Below are 21,769 nucleotides of genomic sequence, written 5' to 3'. Positions count from 1 at the left end.
AGTTACAAATCAGAAAAAGAATGCGTTCGCAATAGGGGAAGCACTTTCAGCAACAACTTCAATAAGGCTAAATTACAAAATGTCTTAATTGTTCCATGTTGTTAATTGTTATTACTGCTAAACGGTTCTAAATTTTATTTTAAATGTGTATTTTTTGTTGACTTTGGGGTTTTAATTAATTTTATGGAAATTAAAAAATAAACTAACGTGTAGTTCGAATACCAATTTCCGCCTGCATCCTTTGTAATTATTTTTTTCCGTTTCTTTAAAATAAGTTAGTAGTTAACGGTTATGTTTTTAAAAAGGTTAAAAAAAATCTTCTAAATAAAAAAAATCTGCAAACCCAGTTTCATAACGTTTCATTTAGTTTTTAAGGCGTTTTAGTGGAAAAAATATTCAAATAACTTCGTGTTTAATCTCGCCTTTTTATATTTAGATCAATAATTGTTTTAATATTGATAAACGTTTGTTGTTTATATAAACCAGAAGAAAACAAAAAGATATAATTTAAACTTTTTTTTACATTTTTAATGTCGCATTTTTCACTTTACATTTTGGCTTATTTTTAAAAAAGCTAAATTATGGTTCCCTTTTTCATACTGCATGTATGGGTTAAAATTATCACAAATAGTCACTTCCTAACAGGAAGAGGTCGAATTACCGATCCTGTATACCTCCAATGCCCTGATGTTCCTTTTAAGGTCTGGTCTTAGATTTCTATATCGTTTCCGTGATCATTGCTAATTGCCTTCTGTGCCTGACACGCTGTCTAGTCTTAGCCATGCCGGTTTCCTCACGATGTTTTCCTTCATCGGACGAGTGAGACATGCGCACATAGAGAGTCCGTTAATAATAATAAAGCCCGTTTTTATTTCCAAACATGACAAAAAAAATACAGCTTAGATTATTATACATTTTATTTTTTGTTTACTTGTTATCCTATATCCTAGCTACCTTCAGTACCCTCGATCGTAACCCCTTCACGGGTAAAGGCCTCCTCCAGCTTTTTCTAACTGATTCTGTCTATGGCTCTCTTTCTCCATTAGTTTCCTGCTACCACTTCTATTTCTTCTATCCACATCTTTTTTGGGCGACCTCTTCTTCTTTTTCCCCTTGATCCTTTCCATACAGTTGTCTTTAAATCCCACCTTTTATATGTGTATCTTGCTATATTATGCTTGCTATATATAAAAAATATATATTTAAATCAATTTATTTTACGATTTATTATGAAGATAAACATCTTTTTATAAATATATGACCTCAATAATTTCACTATCCTGAATGCTTAGTTTAAATTAATATAAAAAAAACAATTCAATTCAATTCAATGCAATGTTTACATCATATCACTTAAAACTGCAAAAGTTGGCGCCAAAACTTGCGCAATCGGGATTGTACACGCTTACGAGATGAGCGACTGATAAATATAATTATTATCTAAGTAAATAAAAATAATAATTATTAATTAATTATTGTGTCTCAGTATCATACTGAGACACTTTAATAAAACTAATCGGTGTCTTTGGTAAAATATAACTAAGTGAAAATCATGCACAAAGAACGATGAACAAAGTGCGCAGTGTGAAATTAAACCTTTAGTATAGTTATTGCTTGGTGTAATAAAAACAATAATATTGTTAATGTCAATCATCATGTGTTAGACAGGAAAATATAGGTTTTATTCCAAATTTAAAAATTATATGAAATTTATATTTTCACTTATAATACCACAAGAGCTTCAAAATTATCGGGTATTTCCCGATAATTTTGAAGCTCGTGTGGTATTCGGGGGATTATTTTTCCGACCCAAATGTCGGCCAATAGAATTGCACCATGAGACGAAATGTACAGTTAACAAATAAGAATTTCATAATGAATAAAACAACTACTTAATACTTTTCTTGAAGCAACGACCAGAGAAAATTTTCACAAAAAATTATCAGTATAATACCATGTAGGTTGTACCACGTGACGTCGAATGGTGCAATTCTATTGGCCGATATTTGGGTCGGAAAAATAATCAATTATTATTTTTACTATATATCTTAAGAATATTGTAAATACGCTATGTTTTTGTGTTAATAAATATATTTTTGATGCTAGAAATTAAAAAAAAATGTGTATCTATTGAAATTTTTTAATCCACGCAATTGCGACTTGTTAAGGTTTTTCTATAGAATCAAATTTAGACAGTGCCAAATAAAAATATACAACCCGTGATTCGAAATAGTACGTTAATAATTAGATGTTTAAAAAAATTGTATTATGTATACTTTAACTAACAATAAAATCGCTTTCTCATGAGTTGTTTGATATGAACGTAAATCTCAACCAGTATTTTAATTATTCTCCCGTTTACTGTGTCATTTAATCCTTATAAATTGTATTTACGACGCCAACTTTTACTTGTCTCATTAATTATTATGAACGGCTTTTGGTACATTATTTTTACTCATGTTTTGAATGCTTAGCCCTTCTAACTATTCTACAAATCCCTGTATTTCAGGTTACTTATAAAAGAAACTAGCAACTATTATTTTCTAGGCGATATAGGCGAGGCGATATGATAGAGTTTCGTTTGTACGGAACAATATATTAATATATGTAATAATGTAATAATGTTATTGTAAAGTAGATTTTGATGCATCCATTTAGATTTAAAAAGCTGTAATTTAAAATATACAATTGTATAATGGACCCTACAAGTTCTGTACAGACGATTTAAACAAAAAAAAAAACCTTTTTTCAATAATAGTAATCATGACAAATGACATGAAAATTAAATAACATTTAATCATATATCACTCCACATAAATGATGATAATATAATAAAAATGGTATAGAAATATTCCATGTTCTTTTCAAGTCCACCTCAAATTAAAATTCACCAAAACCAATAGAGCGGTTTAAACGTAAAACGTTTTTAGCAGTTTCAGTCGTTCGTCCGTTATCGTATAACATATTTTTTAAACCCCCGCACCAAGCATATCTACGTTATCAAATATAAATCTAGGTTAAATGGCTGCTAAAAGGAGTATCAAGAATATTCATAGCGCTAAATCACCTGCATCATGAGTACACTCCACATACACACCCTCACGTACATACCTTCGATTTCACACCACACACACAGCACAGCTGAATTAGGTATTACGTATTTAATCATTTTATTAACTTTTACCTTTAGTAAATGTTTGAACCTTTTTGTATAAATTATGTATTCCATCTTTGGCTATATCTTTAGTATAATTCTTTTATGTTAGATATAATTTATGTAAGCTGTGGAAATACGTAAATAAACAATTTTTTTTGTACATGTAATCTATGACTAGCCGGTTTTGTATTCCGGACGCCAAAACGAATGACTGTGTTTGGTCAACGCTTCTTTGCGTTTAGGGCCCTTCCTTTATAATAAAATTAGCCAGTCTATGGATTCTGAGATAGTCAAACTATCCAGATAAAAAATCACAAATCACATAAAAATTACGCTAGCGGAATTGGATTTCGAATCTACAGTGGCCTTACTACTGGCATGACTCTGAGGTGCCAAAAATTAACACAGACACAGCGCACGCTTATAACAACTCTTAGCTACACTCTCAAATACATGCGCACACCCACTCACACTCAACATTATTTTACATAAACTTAATCTATACTATAATATTATAAAGAGGAAAGGTTTGATTTTTTGTTTGTTTGAAATGAATAGGCTCCGAAACTACTGGACCGATTTCAAAAATTCTTTCACCGTTGGCAAGCTACACTATTCCCGAGTGTGGCAACATAGGCTATGTTTCATTTTCAAAAAAAATAGGGATGCTTACTAAAACTTGAATAATCTAACCCAAGGTGTAAAAAAATAAACAAAAAACTTCCTTCAATCGTGTGCGCTGCGAAAACTATTAATGATAGAAAAAAATGATGTATTACAATTTTTCAGGACACATCTATAAAAAATGTCGCGACAGCATGTCTCTATCTTTTATAGTTACGTCACAATAAGCGTCCTTTTATTAATATTTTTTTAATTAAAATACCCTCGCTAGAAAAGGCTCTTTATTCGTACCTAGGTATTGATCCTTATCAAAATAATTACCAACGTTTCACATAAGCTACAATTTAATGGCATAACCACCAAAAAGCATGGTGGATTGGTGTTCTCCTGCCGTTTCTCTTGAACAGTTTACTACTATCTAATATAACAAAAATCTTAGCCACAGCAACGCTTGGCCGAGTCTAGTAGTGTCTTATAAGACTTGTGTTATAACAATAAACCTACTTTTTCTCAAAAAAACTGTTTTAAACATGTACCACGTACCACTAATTGTTGTGTAGTTATCCACAACACAAGGACTCCGTAGTGAAGGGAACTCACAACCTATTTGTCATGAATAATGTTTTTTATATATATGTATAAAAAAATCTGAAGACAAAACTAAACTTCGTGTATGTCTTCCTTCTTAATACATATAAATAGAGTTTGTAACTACAAAATATTGAAGTTATACTTTTAGACTGTGATTTCCTCATGAAACAATGTTTATCAGGATAACCCTGGAAATTTTAAGGCGAGGAAGTGGCGGGAAACAAACTGTTTGTGTAAGATTAAAAATACTAAGTTGCCATAAAACGTAATTTAATTTATTTAAATGGGCAAATAACAATAAAGATTAGAACAATGTCAGACCATCTGAGGAATATTTTAAAGTATTTAGTTACAGTATTTATAATTATTAATTTGCAAATACGTGCTCCGTATTCATTGGCGACAATGTATAAATAATATTTATTTTTCAACTAACTGATGTCGGTGATTTTGTATGTGAGATTTAAATTAAGAACGCATTTATTTAAAAAGAATTACCAAAAAGTATCAATAATTTTAGACGAAACCTCTTTGCCGCACATTACTCTTTAAAGTATAACAATTAGTAATAATACATAATATAATACAATATATATTGCAGCTATATAGATACATTAAAATTGCCTTCATAAAGTTTTATATTTTTTACATGGTTTGATAAATTTTTTATAGAATTTGATAATATGGACAGTGGACACGCTTTAAGTATTTTTTATGTAAAAGGAGGCAAACAGGAAGGAGGCTCAACTGATGTTAAGGGATACCGCTGCTTATGGACCCTCACATTGCCAGAAGGCTCGCAAGTGCGTTGCCGGCCTTTCAAGAATTGGTACACTCTTTTCTTAAAGGAATCGAAAAAGTTGAATTGGTTCGGAAATACTTCAGTGGGCAGCTGGTTCCACATAGTGGTGGTGTGCGGCAAAATCTGCCTTCAGAAACGCTTAGTTGTGGAACGACGGACGTCGAGGTGATACGGATGGTATTTTGTATTCTGCCTCGACGTCCAATAATGAAACTCAGCTGCAGGTACTAGACCGAACAACTCCTCTGAACACTCTCCATGATAAATGGGGTAGAAGATGCAGAGAGATCCCACCTCTTTACGTAACACCAAAGGATCAACGCTTTAATAGTTTACGATTAAATCCGTGATATTTGTCTATGCTGTAATGAAAATAATATTCTATGTAATATACTATTCGGGTGACTTCATGGCTGAGATGAACGAGCTTATTGGCCTGGTGAATATAAAAAAATATATTTTTATTAGCGTTGATTGATTGACATGACATAAATGATAAAAACCTTTGAAAAATTTTAAACCGTTTGAATAACTGAATTTGTTCGAATTTCATATATCGAACAAATCACATGTCAAATTCAACGTTTAAATATTGGCATAGACTGGCGTTAAGCGGCTTTGTTTGAATTCGGATAAACCAAATTAAGATAATAAATATAAAAGATAAAGTCTACGGAAATAATATATCACCGTGATGTGCAGTTTCAAGTTTATACGCGATATATAACGCGATAATTTAGTAGGTAAGAACGATTTTGTCAAGCATCTTCGGATTCGACTTAGCTATTCGACGATTTATTTTAGTAAAAAAATTAAGTACTTTTAATTCCTGAGCTTATAAATGACAGTATTAAGTTCAATACAAGTCAAGAAAAAAAAATTGCGTCCATTTTGTATAAAATTATGTTACAATTGCATTTGTTAAATGGTATATCGTATGAGAAAACGAGAATTCGTAATGTCTAGACCGGAACAAGTAATTGAGGGACCGTTTTATTTCTATGTGACCTATGCGGGTTTTATTTTCTTCATGGTCCTATTAAAATAAGCCTGGTATGTGTGTGTTATTTGAAATAAGAATATTATATATGGCTACGATCGTTAATTGTCAACTTCAAGACAAAATATTAAGAAATGGCAAAGACAAATTATACACGTCAATCTTCTGATAATTCAATCGTCGACTTTCAACAACTAAGTTAATGAAAAAAACAAAAAACAATTTTTATTACTTTTAAGAAGTATTAGATGACCCGGCTAACTTCGTACGCATGTAGTCACGTAGTTACGAAGTCACATAATGAGTAGATTTATGATATATTATTTAACAAACCACTGACAAAACTACGTGAGCTGGCAGTTTTAACAAATGAACGATGATGTTGTAACGGGTTGTGATGATTAATTTTTGTTAATGATTTTTATATTTTAACACTTATTATTCTGAACATAGACAAACACAAAAAGACAATTATGGAATTTGGTCCAGCCGTTCTTGAGTTATTAAATTAGAACTATTTAGATCTAGTCTTACTTCGATTTAAAGATTACCCGGGAACTGACTCAGGACTCTTGTGCTATACACCAAGCGTTTACTACGAAGATAAGGAGTTCCTTGGGTCTTAATACATTAAGTACTTCTAGCAATGTAATAAAACTTTTTCCTTCGATAATGGCGAATTGCTGAAGCGATAACTATGAATGTAGAATGGACATCTTTTTGTATACGTCAGAATTTAGTTATGCGTTACGAATCGATTTTGAGTACTCATTAAAATAAATAACTCTCGTGCTTAGTAAAATAAGTATAGAAAATCTAATGATTTTTGTTTTTTATTTTAAGGATTTATTAAATTACAACTGGCCGAATACGCAGATTTGATTCTCATAGTTAAATGTTATGTACATTATTTTAGATTTGATTGTTTCAATATAGTAAAAATTACACTTCGAATTGATAACCTCCTTTGGTTTTTTTGAGTCGGTTAAATAAATAATATCCATGGCAACTGTATTATTAATATTATTTGAAAGTGAGCTTTCAGAATGCTATGTATGTTCTATTGAACGTAAACCGAAACGATAAGAATATAACCGATGCTTTAAAGGCATCTTAAAGTAAACCCAAGAAAAACCCCTTGTAAATCCCCAACGTACAAAAACATATCTTAAGCCAAGGTCGGGCGACGCGAGATACCTTCGTGCTTATAACTTCGTGCTGTTATCGCATCTATGACATTGAAATACTGTCGAAATTGCTCTGAGTCATTTTGTGTATTCCTTTCACTTATCGAGATGCGTCGGGCAGGTGATACCGCGAATGTATGTAGCAGTATGGTCATTTACCGTCAACAGATCCTATGTAGCGTTCGCGGGCGAGCGCGAAAAATCGAACGCCGGCGTTCGAAATTCGAAATTGTGCAGACATTTTACTCTGAGTTTTATTATTGTTATAGTGGTATTTGGATTTAATAATTGAATTGTAAGTATCTTATTTATGTTTAATTTATTTTTTAGTTCACGCAAATGTTAATTGTAATATATATTATTTTAAATTGCACATTCATAGGCAAATATATATTTAAATTTTCTTAAATAATATATAAATATGTAGATGCTCCTATTTCAAAATAAATGTGTCAAAATCATTTGGTTTATCTATTTCTACTCGGGAATTAATTATATATATATTTATTAATTTTTTATATATGTTTTAATTTGGAATTAAATATTTTTTTTTTTTAAATCGATCACAACTTTTGATTAATGCAAAGCACTAGAAACAGTGCCCCAAATAATTTTACTCTCGTTAGATTAAAGCTCACCGATTACGTGATAATATATTCAAACATGTTTAAGTTCTTTGCTTAATCAGTTTATTTTACGTTTGTTTACTGTAAAAATAACGTGAGGTAGCAATTATAAGGTGCAGTTTGCAAATTTTGCGTTGTAAGTTGAGTGGATGTTTGAGTGATAAATATTGTCTTTATACGATATATTATTTAAGGCATTAAGCGTTTAAAGTATTGCCAAACTAATTTCGACTTAAACTTCTTTAAGTAAAGGGCGTACCGATTCTTAGGCCGGTAACGCACTGCGACGCAATCCTTTAGCTGTGTGTTTCCATGGGTGTATTACATCAGATGAGCCTTCTACCCGTTAACCCGTTGTATAAAAAAGGGTGTACTTATGTACGCCCGTAAGAAGTTATACTACTTTGGCGTTATTAAAAATAGTTTTTGATTGCATGCAAATAATTAATTACAATTAAATAATCAAAGACTGGATAAGGAGTCATTACAGTCAATAAAGTTCAGTTTACATTTGAAAAATTAAATAAATAAATATTTATTATTATTCTCTTACATTAAGTGAAAAAAAAATTCTATTATTATTCGAATGTTCTTTTTAAATTATGTCCAATGCTGTAGCATCTTCCGTGGGCAACTTCATTCTGTTAATTTTGTGTCACGGTGCGCGCGCGTCGTAAAATTTCACTCTCATCAATTTTTCATAACGCGCCTAAAGAAGTATAACTTCAAAAATTACACCACAGAGGTCGTTTTAGATGATACAGATAGCTTCTATCTTCGAACAAAAAAGGGGTCGTGTATTCACCATTGACCATTGGTTTCAGTTTCGTAACATACATTTTGCGGGTTATAAGAATATATAAAATTTAAAAAAAAAATTATAAATCTTCTTTCATAGCATTTTTAACGTTTAAATAGGCTTTTTTTAGCATTTTCCTATAACATGGGCATACAATACAATATCTCTTTAATACCTGTAGGTAAAAAAAACTTTAACCCGAGGTTAGCTGGTTTTATCGTGGCTAGTGTTCGGTCGCACTATATTAACATAAATCTCATAATATTAGCTTACAACCGGTTTATTAAGCAATGTAATTGAAGTTTTAAAAATCCTTGACCGCACTATTTCTAAGACCAACACTATACTTTGTTTAAGGTGTTTACATAGTGTGTGATTTTTTGCCATTCGTATATACCTTAATTTCAAATTAATTATACACTTATTAAAAAAAACTGTGGCACTATAACCTTTTTAGGGTTGGGCCTCAGATTTCTGTATCTGTTTCATGATCATTTGTCAATCTAATAGGCAAGTAGGAGCCTCCTGTGGGCAAGGCAAGCCGGTTCCCTCACGATGATTTCCTTCACCGTTCGAGCGTATGTAAAATGCGCACATAGAAAGAAAGTCCATTGGTGGACAGCTGGGGATCGAACCTTCGACCTCAGGGATGAGAGTTGCACGCTGAAGCCACAAGGCCAATACTGCTCATCAACCTTTTATATTAAACAATATTTTAATATAATTTAAAAAATATGCAGTTATGTAAATTTCACATTATTTTAGCATTCAATATAAATCATTTAAATTTATTTTATTACCTATTGGAAAAAATTGAGATCAAGATCTTTAGAACGAAAATAATTAAATTGTTATAATAATATAATTTTTTGATAAAATAACAGTAGGTATCTGTTCAAAAAGGACTGCTGAAAATTGAAAACTGACTTCACCTGCAATAAATGATAAAATCAATATTCACCATATATTGATCATTTTAGTCTAGTTGAAGGAATACTGAATCATTTAAATATAATTTTTTTTCTGTATAAAGTTGGTTTAGATTAATTATAATCACGTGTTAAGGAAAACTGTATTTAACACGTGAGAGAAATTCCAAGCGCGGGCTTCTCCGATTCATTCATATTTGGTTACTAAAGAGGTAAAAACCCTGTTCCAAAGATAAGAGAAATATTGAAACAGCAATTATTAGTTTATATTTAGTTCTATTTTCATGCAATAGACTTTTCTGCTAAGAAACAAACACTATTTATTTCCAACACACAAATATACAAAATTTACAATTTTCTTAAACTATATAGTAATAATAATAATTAAAAATTAATAAATCGAAAATTAAAAAAAATATATTTATTAACTATTAGATTTTGTAAATGCTCAAGAACAATCGATTTTTCAATCTATAATTGGTTTATTTAATTGCCTTCGATATACCAATTACTTAAATGAATATGCGAAAATTATCGGTAATTATTTCAAAATATCTTTTGTGTAAAACTAATATGTCCTTTTATTTGCGCGACTACAATAATCGCAAACATGTATGTAAAACGAAACCAATTGGAAAAATTGTTTTTTAATGCGCAGAAATGTATGTAATAGAGAATTATATAAATTTACGATAAAGGGATATTTTTTTTCCTATTATTTACTAGGTTCTAATGGTTCAGCCCTTGAACAATTACACAATAGGTTTACGTCTTACGACATAGCACTTAGATCGTAATGTCAGGTTTTCCTTGAGGTCGATGAATTTTGTAACTTGTATAATAAGTTTGTTCTCTGTGAACATTATTCGAATCATCCGTGTAATTAATAGTACCAGTGCCGCTACCTTTTAAGTCTAAGCCTGTTCTGTGTTCCGTGAATATTTATAATAGGCAAGCAGGGAATGAACCGTCTGTGCCTGACACAGAGCGTCGAATTTTCGACTACAGCAGGTTCTCACGATGTTTTACTTCACCTTCACGCGAGTGTTAAATACATAGACCAATTCCAATTGGATCTTAGACCTGAATTAGATGGCTTTAGTTGGTCAGCATTAGTGAGTTTAATTTAGATTTTCTGGTCGGTTTTCATTTCACAAATAGAATACATGTTTTTATTAGCATGTGATAAATAGTAACTAAATTTTAAACTGTTTCGTATATTTAAAGTAACTTAAAATCATCAATTTACTTTGCATTCTTAAGATCGAATTTTTAAAAATAGAATCATTTTAAATTTCGAAATAAGTTATGAGAATCAAGGCTTAGGTTAGGTATGTTTATAAGATATAGGAACTATAGGAATTTTATTATTTTGAGCAAATTAAAAGTGCATGCCCGGTACTTTCACTGTTCAAACTGTTTCCCATAGAGCCGGTTCGCCTTGCCCTTTACTAATAGCAGACCATCATAGTAACCTTTCCATTTCCGATCAGCAGTTTCTAATATGAGAATAAGCCTTACTATATTATATTTTATTAGTTTATTTGAGACAATACTTAAAAATACTATGATTAATTTAACTGTTAAATTTATCAATTTTTTATTATACTAATAAGTTTATGTTTAGGTAAAGTCTTACTTAAAATCACTGGCACGAAAGTACTGTGTCAACGGGATCGAACCCGTCTATCTCATTAAATTAACCACTGAGCTACGATCTAATAAATTATAACACTTTACGAAAGGGTGATCCTATCGCTAACAAGCTATTGTTTTAAGACCCAGTAAGGAAAAATAGTAAAGTGCAAGATGTGAACTACCAATACTTAAAATTAAGTATAGCGATACTAGTGAAATTATTATATTTATTACTGAAAATTCACTTTACATAAGTTTAATTTAAATACATATATGTTCCAAAGACAATTTGAAAATGATAAATTGCCGTTTTTTCTTTAAAGTAAATTATACTTAAGCAATAATTAACTCATTTAGTTTTCAGGGTTAGTTAATTTACGCCCGGATGTTTTATAATTGATTTAGAGAATTAAAAAAAGCAATTTAATTTAAATAATATTGAGAACAATTTATATAATTACGTTTAACCGTCTTGGCTAGTTTTTTTTGGTCTGGATTCTTTATTTAAATTTGTAACGAGAGTAATACTTAAAAACTCATGGATAAACTTTTTCTCAAGATCGTCCGATAGGATGAATCATGTTATGCTTAATTTAAAAATGCATCTGCAGTAGATACAGTTACAAAGAACATTTGCACATTTTTATTCTTTCGTAAATGGCCGGATACTCCTTCTTCTATTTTTAAAATATTTTAGTTTTATTGGCTATCGCGGTTCATACCAGCTGCTTACAGATATTACTAGTAAAATACAATTGTCGGGTTAGATTCTTTGTTTTACGTATTACAACTTGAATAGTTATTATTATCTGTCATGTGTAACTCTATAAGATGTCACAATATAAATTATTGTAATTGGTAAAAATTTTGTGTTTTACTCTTCTCTCTCTCTATAACACAAACTCTCTATAAAGAAATATTCGGTCAATTGAAATTCGTTATAAAGAGTTTACACTGTACCTACATGAATTACCTACATATTTATAAATTTTAGTAATTATATAAAAATGATTTGATTTCTACTAATACTATTAATATTCTACCGAAATGTGAATCCTTCCACTAGTACAGGTATAAATTTGATTGTGAAAATTTCTCTCAATCCCAGTTACATTAGAAACATTCTGGAGTTTAGTAGCGTAACGTTCATATCTTTATTAATTAAATAAATATACTTATATGTCTTTGATTAAAAGCACCATTAACAGCTTAAGTACCGCTGTAGGCAATAGACGGTGAACAGTTTTTCCATGTTTATATGCACCAGGCCAATGGTTATAACAGTGACTGATGTTGTTAATTAGCAGAAATGATTTAATAAGTTATGGGTTCAGACAACTTAGTATAACTCTGGCCATAAATACTGTTACATAAAAGCTTCTTTTTATCAACTTTTTAATTATTTTGAATTTGGAACACGTATATTATTTTAAAAACTTCTTTCGATTTTGCGCCATTTCACATATTTTTTCGTGTTCATTATCAAATTACAATATGGAATGGGGGGAAATTTCCCTTGGAAACAGTGCGTGAATCCATAGATTCGTGGCCAAACAGATTAAAGGCCAAAGTAAAAGCCAAAGTTGGCCATTTCGAATAGAATATTTTGTATTTCTTGCCGAGACTAATAAATGTGTATGTATTAAATTTAATACTTTTACATTACACTATTTAAAAAAAATGCATTTTTGTTTATAACATAACTTATGGCTGGAATAGGTATAATAGTTTCGTTTTGGGGTATTCCGTATGCTTTAGTTATCCTTCCTTATTTACAAAACTTTTAGTGACTGGAAATGTCCTTATATAGGTCTATGACGATGAGTTTCGATATTTCCCTTTGAATGTTAATTCGTGGTTAATATAATTGTCGTCATATCATATATTACTTTTGACCACATTTGTTTATGAGTGTGAATTTAATCAGGCATTCGCCTACTCCCTCAAACTTTTACGAGAATTTAGGACTACCATTGATATTTCGCAGAAAAACACCTTTTATTTTTCCCATAGGGAATTGATACCTTATGATCTGCAATTGAACATGAACCCATGAAAATTTATTACACGCTAAATAAAAATCCAAATAGAATTTGTATTTATCATAATTTTTCATATTGGCACTGAATTGTTTGATTGACTTATTTATTTTATTAAATATGTTTATCTTTACAAGCTACAATATTTTTATCGTAAATGAAAATGATATGGTTATTGAATTTCGTAATATTTTATATAAATCATTTTTATAATAATTGAAAATAGCTCATAAATATAAACAATACAAGAAAGGTAAGTAGGTTGACAGTTTCCAAATAGCATTTTAATTGCAATAGATAAAGATGACGAACCAAGGATAACGTATGTGTGAAATATTTTGTTCCCATTTTCGTCCTAAAGACAATTTGATAATGGAAGTGTTTTACTTACCATTACAAAGGATACAATTATTAGATATAAATTCCACGTTATTAAAGACGGGTTTTGATATTAAATTACGAAAACAAAAAAAAACTTAATAAATTTAAGAATTAATACGAATGCTTTTAGTATTGTATTAACATAACTTTTACACATTTAAAGAAAACACTGTTTTAACGGATTGAAGCTATGTATTATTATAAACTTATAATTATTTTACATAATTTTAATAAATAATAAATTTTTCCCGACGTTTCGCGTGCGTGGTCACGGTGACCAATATATAATTATTTTACATAATTTAAAATTTTGTAAAACAATTATAAGTTTATAATAATACATAGCTTTAATCCGTTAAAAAGTGTTTTCTTCGAATGCTTTTATTTAAATTATCATTTAAAAAAAAAAATATTGTAATAAGACACAGTAGGTAGGTACTTTCCCATTCTTGGAAAATTTTCCAGGTACTTTTGCAGTGCTTAACTAGCATATTCTTTGAATACTCATTAGGTGTAGTTATTTTGATTAAACGGTACGATTTCGATGATCCGTGTTTGAAGGCTTACCATAAATGACATCACTGCCTAGGCCACCCTGACCTCCTAAGACAGCCTTGAGGCGGTTCCTCTATTCCACGTGACATGTATCCTGCTATTATAATTATACAACCTACTCGAAGGTTAGCCCGTGACACATTGATTGTTACTATGGTAAAAAGTTTAGATCCCTTGCCGGAAATACCGTGAGTAATAGTTTTGATCATTGAATTGTTTTATTAGGGTTTTTCATTTAAGCGGCAGTATACCAGACATCATCTGGACAGGCGTGCCCTCCACATCTCACTTAGCATCAGGTGGGATTGTGACCAAAGGTCTGTCCAGTTCTGGATAAAATAATAGGGTCTAAAATCTTGAAATGTACCTAGTATATATTATTGTTAATAGATGTAAGAATTTTTATTTTATTTATATCAACAAGATCACGACACATCCGAATGGGTTGGCAGAGACCACGGAACTCCACTTCGGTCGTCACATACCCCTCTTACTTCATCCACATTTATGACACGCCATGCATGCCCGTCGGTTATAGGTACTTTTAACATGTGCGTTCTCTTGTATCTGGATTTGGTCCGGGTATGTATGACAAAGCCTACCCAACACGACTTCACCATCCGCGGTTGTATAATGTATATCCAACTTGTTAACCGCTATGAGGATTTATTACGTAGAATACAATCAATAATATGTATGGAATAAAAGAGTTTAAAATATTAAAACACTGACGGCTATCGTAGATAGGTTCATACTACAATACCAACACTGAATCATAGAGACCACAGATTACATTAATCTACGCACCAAAGACAATAAATATAAACTCTATTCCTTTTTTATTACGAACATAGAACGAGATACTAATTTTAAAAAGAGGTTCTAGTTATGAAAGTAAATTCTTTTCCGTATATTATCATAATTGACATTGAACACAATGGTTAAAATTCGAGCCATGGTTAAGCATAAACGAACACAATAAATGAGGTTTAAGTCAAGGTTACGTCTTTATGCACATTATTTTAATTGCTATTCCTTTCTAATAAGATTTTCCGTATGACCTAAACAAATTACATAAATACAATGTTTCCGTTGACTGGATTTTTAATAATAGCTTTGTAATGGAAAAACGTTAACTTAAGAAGTAGCGATGTTGGCCTAGCTTCAGCGTGAGGCTCTCAACCTTGAAGTCGTTCGTTTGATCCCCGACAATAATGGGCTTTCTGTATATGTGCGCATTTAATACTAAACTAAACTACCAATACAGTATTTTGGTACCAATTCTTAAAAGGTCGACAACGCTCTCCCGATCCTTCTTGGGAGCGATTTTGGGCTCAAGCGCAATAAATAGTGCTTAAGTGCCGTTCTGTATATGTGTTACTTATAGAAAACAATAATTTTGTATTTGTAAAAACTCTCTATTAACGCACACATTTATTAATTTCCACATTTATTCTCGAAAGGGGCTCTTAACTTAAAACTCGATAGAATTCGCATCTAGGAGTTCTTAACCTAAGGTAACAGATTTTTAGCTCCACTCTAAAGGAGTATATATTATCTCCACTCTAAACTCTCCTTTGGCCTAAAGGTCTAGATACCAGGCCATAAACTCCAAAAAAAAAAAAAAAAGCTCCACTCTAAACAAACCATTGACCTATAGATGCGATCAGCTGATAACGAAGTGGTTAACCAAAACCGTAACTGTCATTGACATACATAATCATTTGACGTAACATGCAAAGTCTTATTCTGAACATCGATACCTGATTTGACATTTTTCATGTCAAATGTAACTAATCCATTTATCAAAAATTAGTCCAAAGTATTTACATAAACAAATAAAAGTTCTTTATATAAACGCGTATTTATTCGATTATTAACCTAACAGGTAGTTTTCTATCACAATCGTGGTCCGCGAGAGTGATAGTGACAAGTTGAAATTTGATATTAAGCGGTGTTTCACCCATATCACCTCGATAGCGTTCCACAACGTTCGTTTCTTAAGGCACTACTATGAGGAACCAGCTGCCCTCAGAAATATTTCCGAACCAATTCCACTTAGGTTCATACAAGAAAAGAGCGTACTAAAACTTAAAAAAACTGGCAACGCACCCGCGTGTCTTCTGGCATTATATGTCCATGGAGGCGGTATTTCTTAACATCAGATGAGCCCATTTGGCCTGTTCCCATTAAAATGGTCCCATATTGTAATATATACAAATCCGCCTTTATATCCGCTAAATAACTTTAAACTATTATAAATTAATATTTATTACGACAATATAATCTATTATATAGTGCATTGATTATTCATCACGATAAACTTTAATTTAAATATTAATGTGATTGAATTCTTAGTATCGTATCATTGAAATATATACAAATCAATTAATATCATTGTCAACATGAATTCGAAATTTAAAAAATACTGCGCGAATAAGACGCGAGGTCATTCAACGGAGCACGTTGCATCTTAATCATGTGACTTTTGTATTTACGACATCGTTGATTCATTTACATATGACGATAAGTGACAAGCCTATTGTGGTTCTAAATAAAACCTGGAAGCTTACCCCCTTTTCAACTTGTATTCAATACTAAGGGTCTGTTTCACAATGTACGGATACGTTCTACATAAGTTCCAAATTAGCTATTTATTACTTATTGGTAGGATAAACACTATTGTTGCGTTTCACGACTGTCAGATAGCGCTATTCATCATATAAAGTCCATCATAAGATATGAGTCCGATGGGACAAATAGCACAATTTATCTTCCAAATAATTTATGTGTTGCATAGCTGGTACTTTATCCATACATTGTGAAACAGACCCTTAGTATGAAAAAACTGTTGATTTAAGTCTATAAGGTTTTAAAGTTTGTCTTTAGATGATGTCATCAGTGTTATATTCGGAAACGAGACGACTTGGATTTGGTAACCATAAAGTCTCTTCTGAATCCTAGCAAATTATAACTTACCAAGCTGTAGTAATTTTGCTAAAGCGGGTAGCTTGCAAAGCAAGGTAGATATATTATTAAATGTGGCAGTTATACTTTTTTAAAATATCAAAGAATTCATGGGAAAGAAAACTAGTTTTTACTTGAAATTAAAATTTCGCCCACTTGACCGGCATTTGTTTTCTAAACGTAAGTAGGTACGATACGTACTTAGTCAATACAAATGACATTATCTATATATATAAAAATGAAACCCGTTTTCCGTTGTCACGACATAACATGAAAACGGCTTGACCGATTTGGCCAATTCTTTTTTTATAATATTCTTTGAAATACAAGGATGGTTCTTACGGAGAGAAAAATTAAAAAAATTGAGTGAAAAAGTCTAAAAACAACACTTTTCTATATTCCCATACATAATATTCGTAATAATACTTAAAAGTCAATTTGAACTTTAATACTATATCATAAAGTTCAAGTGTTAGTGGAGGGGTTCCGGGAAGGTAAATTTTTATTTTTTGACATAATGTATTTGTTGTCTTATCAACTTTCTTTTTTTTATCTTAGCTAGACCGGTGTCCCGAATAGCAGAATAAGTATTTAAAAAAATAAAGAATCGACTGTTAGGCGGTACGACCGTACGATGTTCGCCAGGCCAGCTAGTATAATATATAAGTCGCGAGTCAAAGGTATAATGAGGTATGGGACAGACAACCCTTTTGTTGTTTCAGTATACTATAAGGTTATCAAAAAAATAGGGCAGAGTAGAACACGCGGCTTCAGGATTGAGATTCGCACACTTTAGGCTAACTCCGCTCCCCAACGTTAGATGGCGCTTTCCTAAACATCGTATTAGTCGTTGCTCGTAACGAAAAATGTTTAATGAAGTTCACATACTATACATGGAAGGTTTCGTCACGCCTCGATTCAGTTACAGTTAATTTAATTGGAGCGAATCGTACTGGGGACTACGGGAATTTCGATTTCAATAATAAATAAAAAGTTAACAGCCTTATAGATGATTCAATGGCTTGATAGTGAATATACAATTCATATAGGTGTTGAACACGAGAAAATAATATGTTCCGCGATTTTCTGATTTAAATTATTTCGAGTACTTTTTAACTGGCTTAAAAAAAAAGTAGGACAATGTTATCAATATAATTTATTTATCAATCGCAATCGTAGTCACCTAGACTGAACGCTTTGGCTTTTTTTTTTAATGGCTCTGTCACGGTTTGTGCATTAGCCAGCGTCAAGTATAAGATTTTTATAATCCGTGCTTTTTGCCTTAGAAATTCGACCATGTCCTCCATGTACGGTTTAGGCACTCGCCCGGTACTGCACAACCCTCCCAAAGGCCGAGAACAAATTTAAATTAAATCTTGCCCTCGATCCGGGAATCGAACCCGGTACCCCTCACGTAGCTACCACTTAATAAGACCGCTAGGCTATGAGGCCCCCAACTTTCGATGTTATATTCGCTAAAAGTTTTTAATGCGCTGAGCATTCATGTCTACCAAAGACAATATGATTTACCGATTGGCGAAAAAAAAAGTATAATTCAAATTTCGAACATTCAGCAACAAGTGTAATCGCGAAGTTATCTGTGGTCAGAACTAGCGCTCTCATCTCAAATAGATCTTAGATTCTGACATGCCTAGGAATTACGTATTAGAACAACATTACATATTTTAAGCAATTAAACACATACTATGTTACTTAACACCTCCAACGACATTTTTGAACAACATAACATATTATAAACAATTACACACATACTATGTTCCTTAATACCTCCAACGACATTACGTATATAGTCGGGGAATTAGCCAAAGAAAAATTTAAAAAAAAATGTACTAAAATCTGGCTCATAAATCCGATATATTACTTCAAAATGGAGAACTTAAATATTACGTGATTGAAATTAAGGCTTTCATACTAACTGAATTATTCAAATTGACAAAATCGTTAGTTAAAGATAACCTAAAATGATTAAAACCAATTGGTTAACACGACTGATAAAAGTCTATTTTTAACAGTAATTACGTCGTTTAACTATTCTATAGCTCTATAATAAATTTGGAAATTTTTCCAAGGAAAATATATCTGTGGCATAGATCAGAATATGATAAATGCAAAATTTCATTACTTTACAGGACAAGCAATTAAATTATTAAGACATATTGAAGGCACTATTAAAATATGAAACACTCGATATATGAATGAATGTACTTATCATTGTCTGATCTATGACCACAGATATATATACAATAGCGCTACAACCTTTTTGGTCTGGGCCTTAGATTTCTGTATCTGGTCCGTGATCATTTCTAATAGTGCCTGACATGCGCACATAGACGAAGTCCAAGTCACAGCCGGGTATCGAACCTACCACCCTATGGATGAGAGTCACGCTGAAGCCACTAGGGCAACACAGATTGCAAGGAATATCGATTTAAAATGTGAACTTTATCCATTCGACAGAGATTACGTAACCGTAATTACGCTGAGTTCCGTTTACCAAGCGGATGAAGCGTTAAATCCAATACACAGTTTAAAAACATCAGTAGGGATTTTAAAACGTAACGTTTAAATTTATTACTGAGTAAAAAAATAGCACAATAATTGTACATGTTTTATCTGCAATTGTTAAAAACTCATAATTTAGTCAACATTGATTTCATATTTATGCCTTCGTCTCGCAGCTGTCGTTTTGTAATAAATCCGGGTTTATCCGCTAAATATGTTTACATTAGTATTTATTGCGTCAGCATAATCTATTTTAATATTGTTTGTTTATTAAATACAATTAAAATATGTTTTAAGTCTTGTATGCTTATATCTTGTATAAAAAACGGTTATGGATGGATGGACTGGTTTACTGTGTACGATGTCAATGAATCATTAAATTATAAAGTATCCAAATATTTCTTAAATCATAATACATTAGTAATAATCTTAACAATAAGTATAGAAGAGACAACAAGTTTAAAATCTACAGATAAATTAAAAAAAAATATCTTGAACGAACGCGTTTTTCGAATTCATACTGTTTAAATAATGATGTTCTTGGAAACATCGGATTGATTGGGAGTGAAGTGTTGATGATTCCCATTATACAAGGATTATTGGTATATCTTTATCGATTTTCATTGGACACATGGGACATTAATAAGTGGGCAAATAGGTACTTAATTTTCAAAAATCTTTTTACTCTTACAATGAGCGAGGCACTTCATTATTTTTTTTAACAGACATAAAAACGTTAAGTTTTCTTTAGTAAATATATTTATAACTCTTAACCCTTGAAAATCATATAATACTAAGTCTCTAGGATGAGATTCCGAGACAAATAAAAAATATATAATATGATATATATATATTCCCATTCCTATATACGCTATTGTTGCAGTGAATGACATATTTTCCTAGGTACGAGTAGGTGGTAGGTATCCTGTCGTGCATGGCGATGGCAACTTTTTGGGTCTAAGGCATGTTTTCCTTCAGCTAGTGTTAATAATTACAATTAATTTACATCACAATAACACAAAACAGGAGAAAAGTAAAATTAAACAAATAGAGAAAATAAATGGTAAAAGCTTTTCCTGACAACCCAAAGATAAATAATATAAACATAAAAATAAAAATTTAATGCGCAAATTAATTAGAAGTAGCCTGTCTAGCACTAGTCCCAGGCCCTTTTATTAACTAGATAATCGTTAACTTTATAGTAAGCCTTATTACACAGCTTTTCTTTAATACATTTCTTGAATTTATTAAAAGACAGAGATCCTCCGGCAGAGAAAGAGCCTGTGGGATTTTATTAAAGAAGAGTATCCCTTTTCTCAAAAAAGTATGACTAGCTTTAGATAGTCTAGTACGGGGAAATTGCAGCCTGCGTTTGTTCCGAGTATTAATATTGTGCGTATGTTCTATTCTAGTACACTTTTTCTTCTATATTACAGGATGCAAGCAAGAAAAAAAAATATTTTTGTGATCATATTCGGTTCTGATTTTAGGTATATTATGATGAGTTTTACCCCGGCTATGTGTGGGATTGAAGTTAAATTTAATACTCGTGTGTATTTGGCTATATACTTTTTTTAAAACTAAAATGCATGTTGTGTGCAGCTGCTTAATGTTCATTTTGTGTCAACGTAGAGTTTGCTAGTGAATGTAAGGGAAGGATAAAGATAATTTTAATTAATTAATTTTTTACTTTACTTTTATTAATTGACTTGTGTCTAATACTTACTCTTGTCAACGAAATAAAACATTTTCTTGTACTTATAATATAAAACTTTTGTTTCAGAATTCAGCAGTATGGCTTATACATTGGCGAGAAATATTGTGCTTTTGGCATTAGCTGCAAGTGTTTGTAAGTATTTAGCCTTGAGATTAAGCTCTTAATTTTAATATCATTTACAATATATATATCTTAATAATTGCGCAATAGGTATTTTAAATATTAACTTTGCCT

General features: G+C 31.3%; 1 protein-coding gene across 3 annotated transcripts in view; it reads left to right on the top strand.

Moving 5' to 3' along the window:
* LOC125053156 (laccase-like) overlaps positions 1–21,769 on the top strand; it is a 57,290-nt gene that overhangs the window by 13,949 nt on the left and 21,572 nt on the right. For 2 of the 3 annotated variants that reach the window (XM_047654388.1, XM_047654387.1), the window contains exon 2: positions 21,602–21,667. In XM_047654388.1, coding sequence (XP_047510344.1) covers positions 21,613–21,667 — 55 coding nt within the window. In that variant the 5' untranslated portion in view covers positions 21,602–21,612. Of the gene's footprint in view, positions 1–7,498; positions 7,657–21,601; positions 21,668–21,769 lie in introns of those variants that run through there. The other variant, XM_047654386.1, reaches the window with a different exon arrangement.

This window comes from Pieris napi, chromosome 10, assembly GCF_905475465.1.
Source record: "Pieris napi chromosome 10, ilPieNapi1.2, whole genome shotgun sequence".
NCBI lineage: Eukaryota > Metazoa > Arthropoda > Insecta > Lepidoptera > Pieridae > Pieris > Pieris napi.
This window is presented reverse-complemented; position numbering and strand designations above follow the sequence as displayed.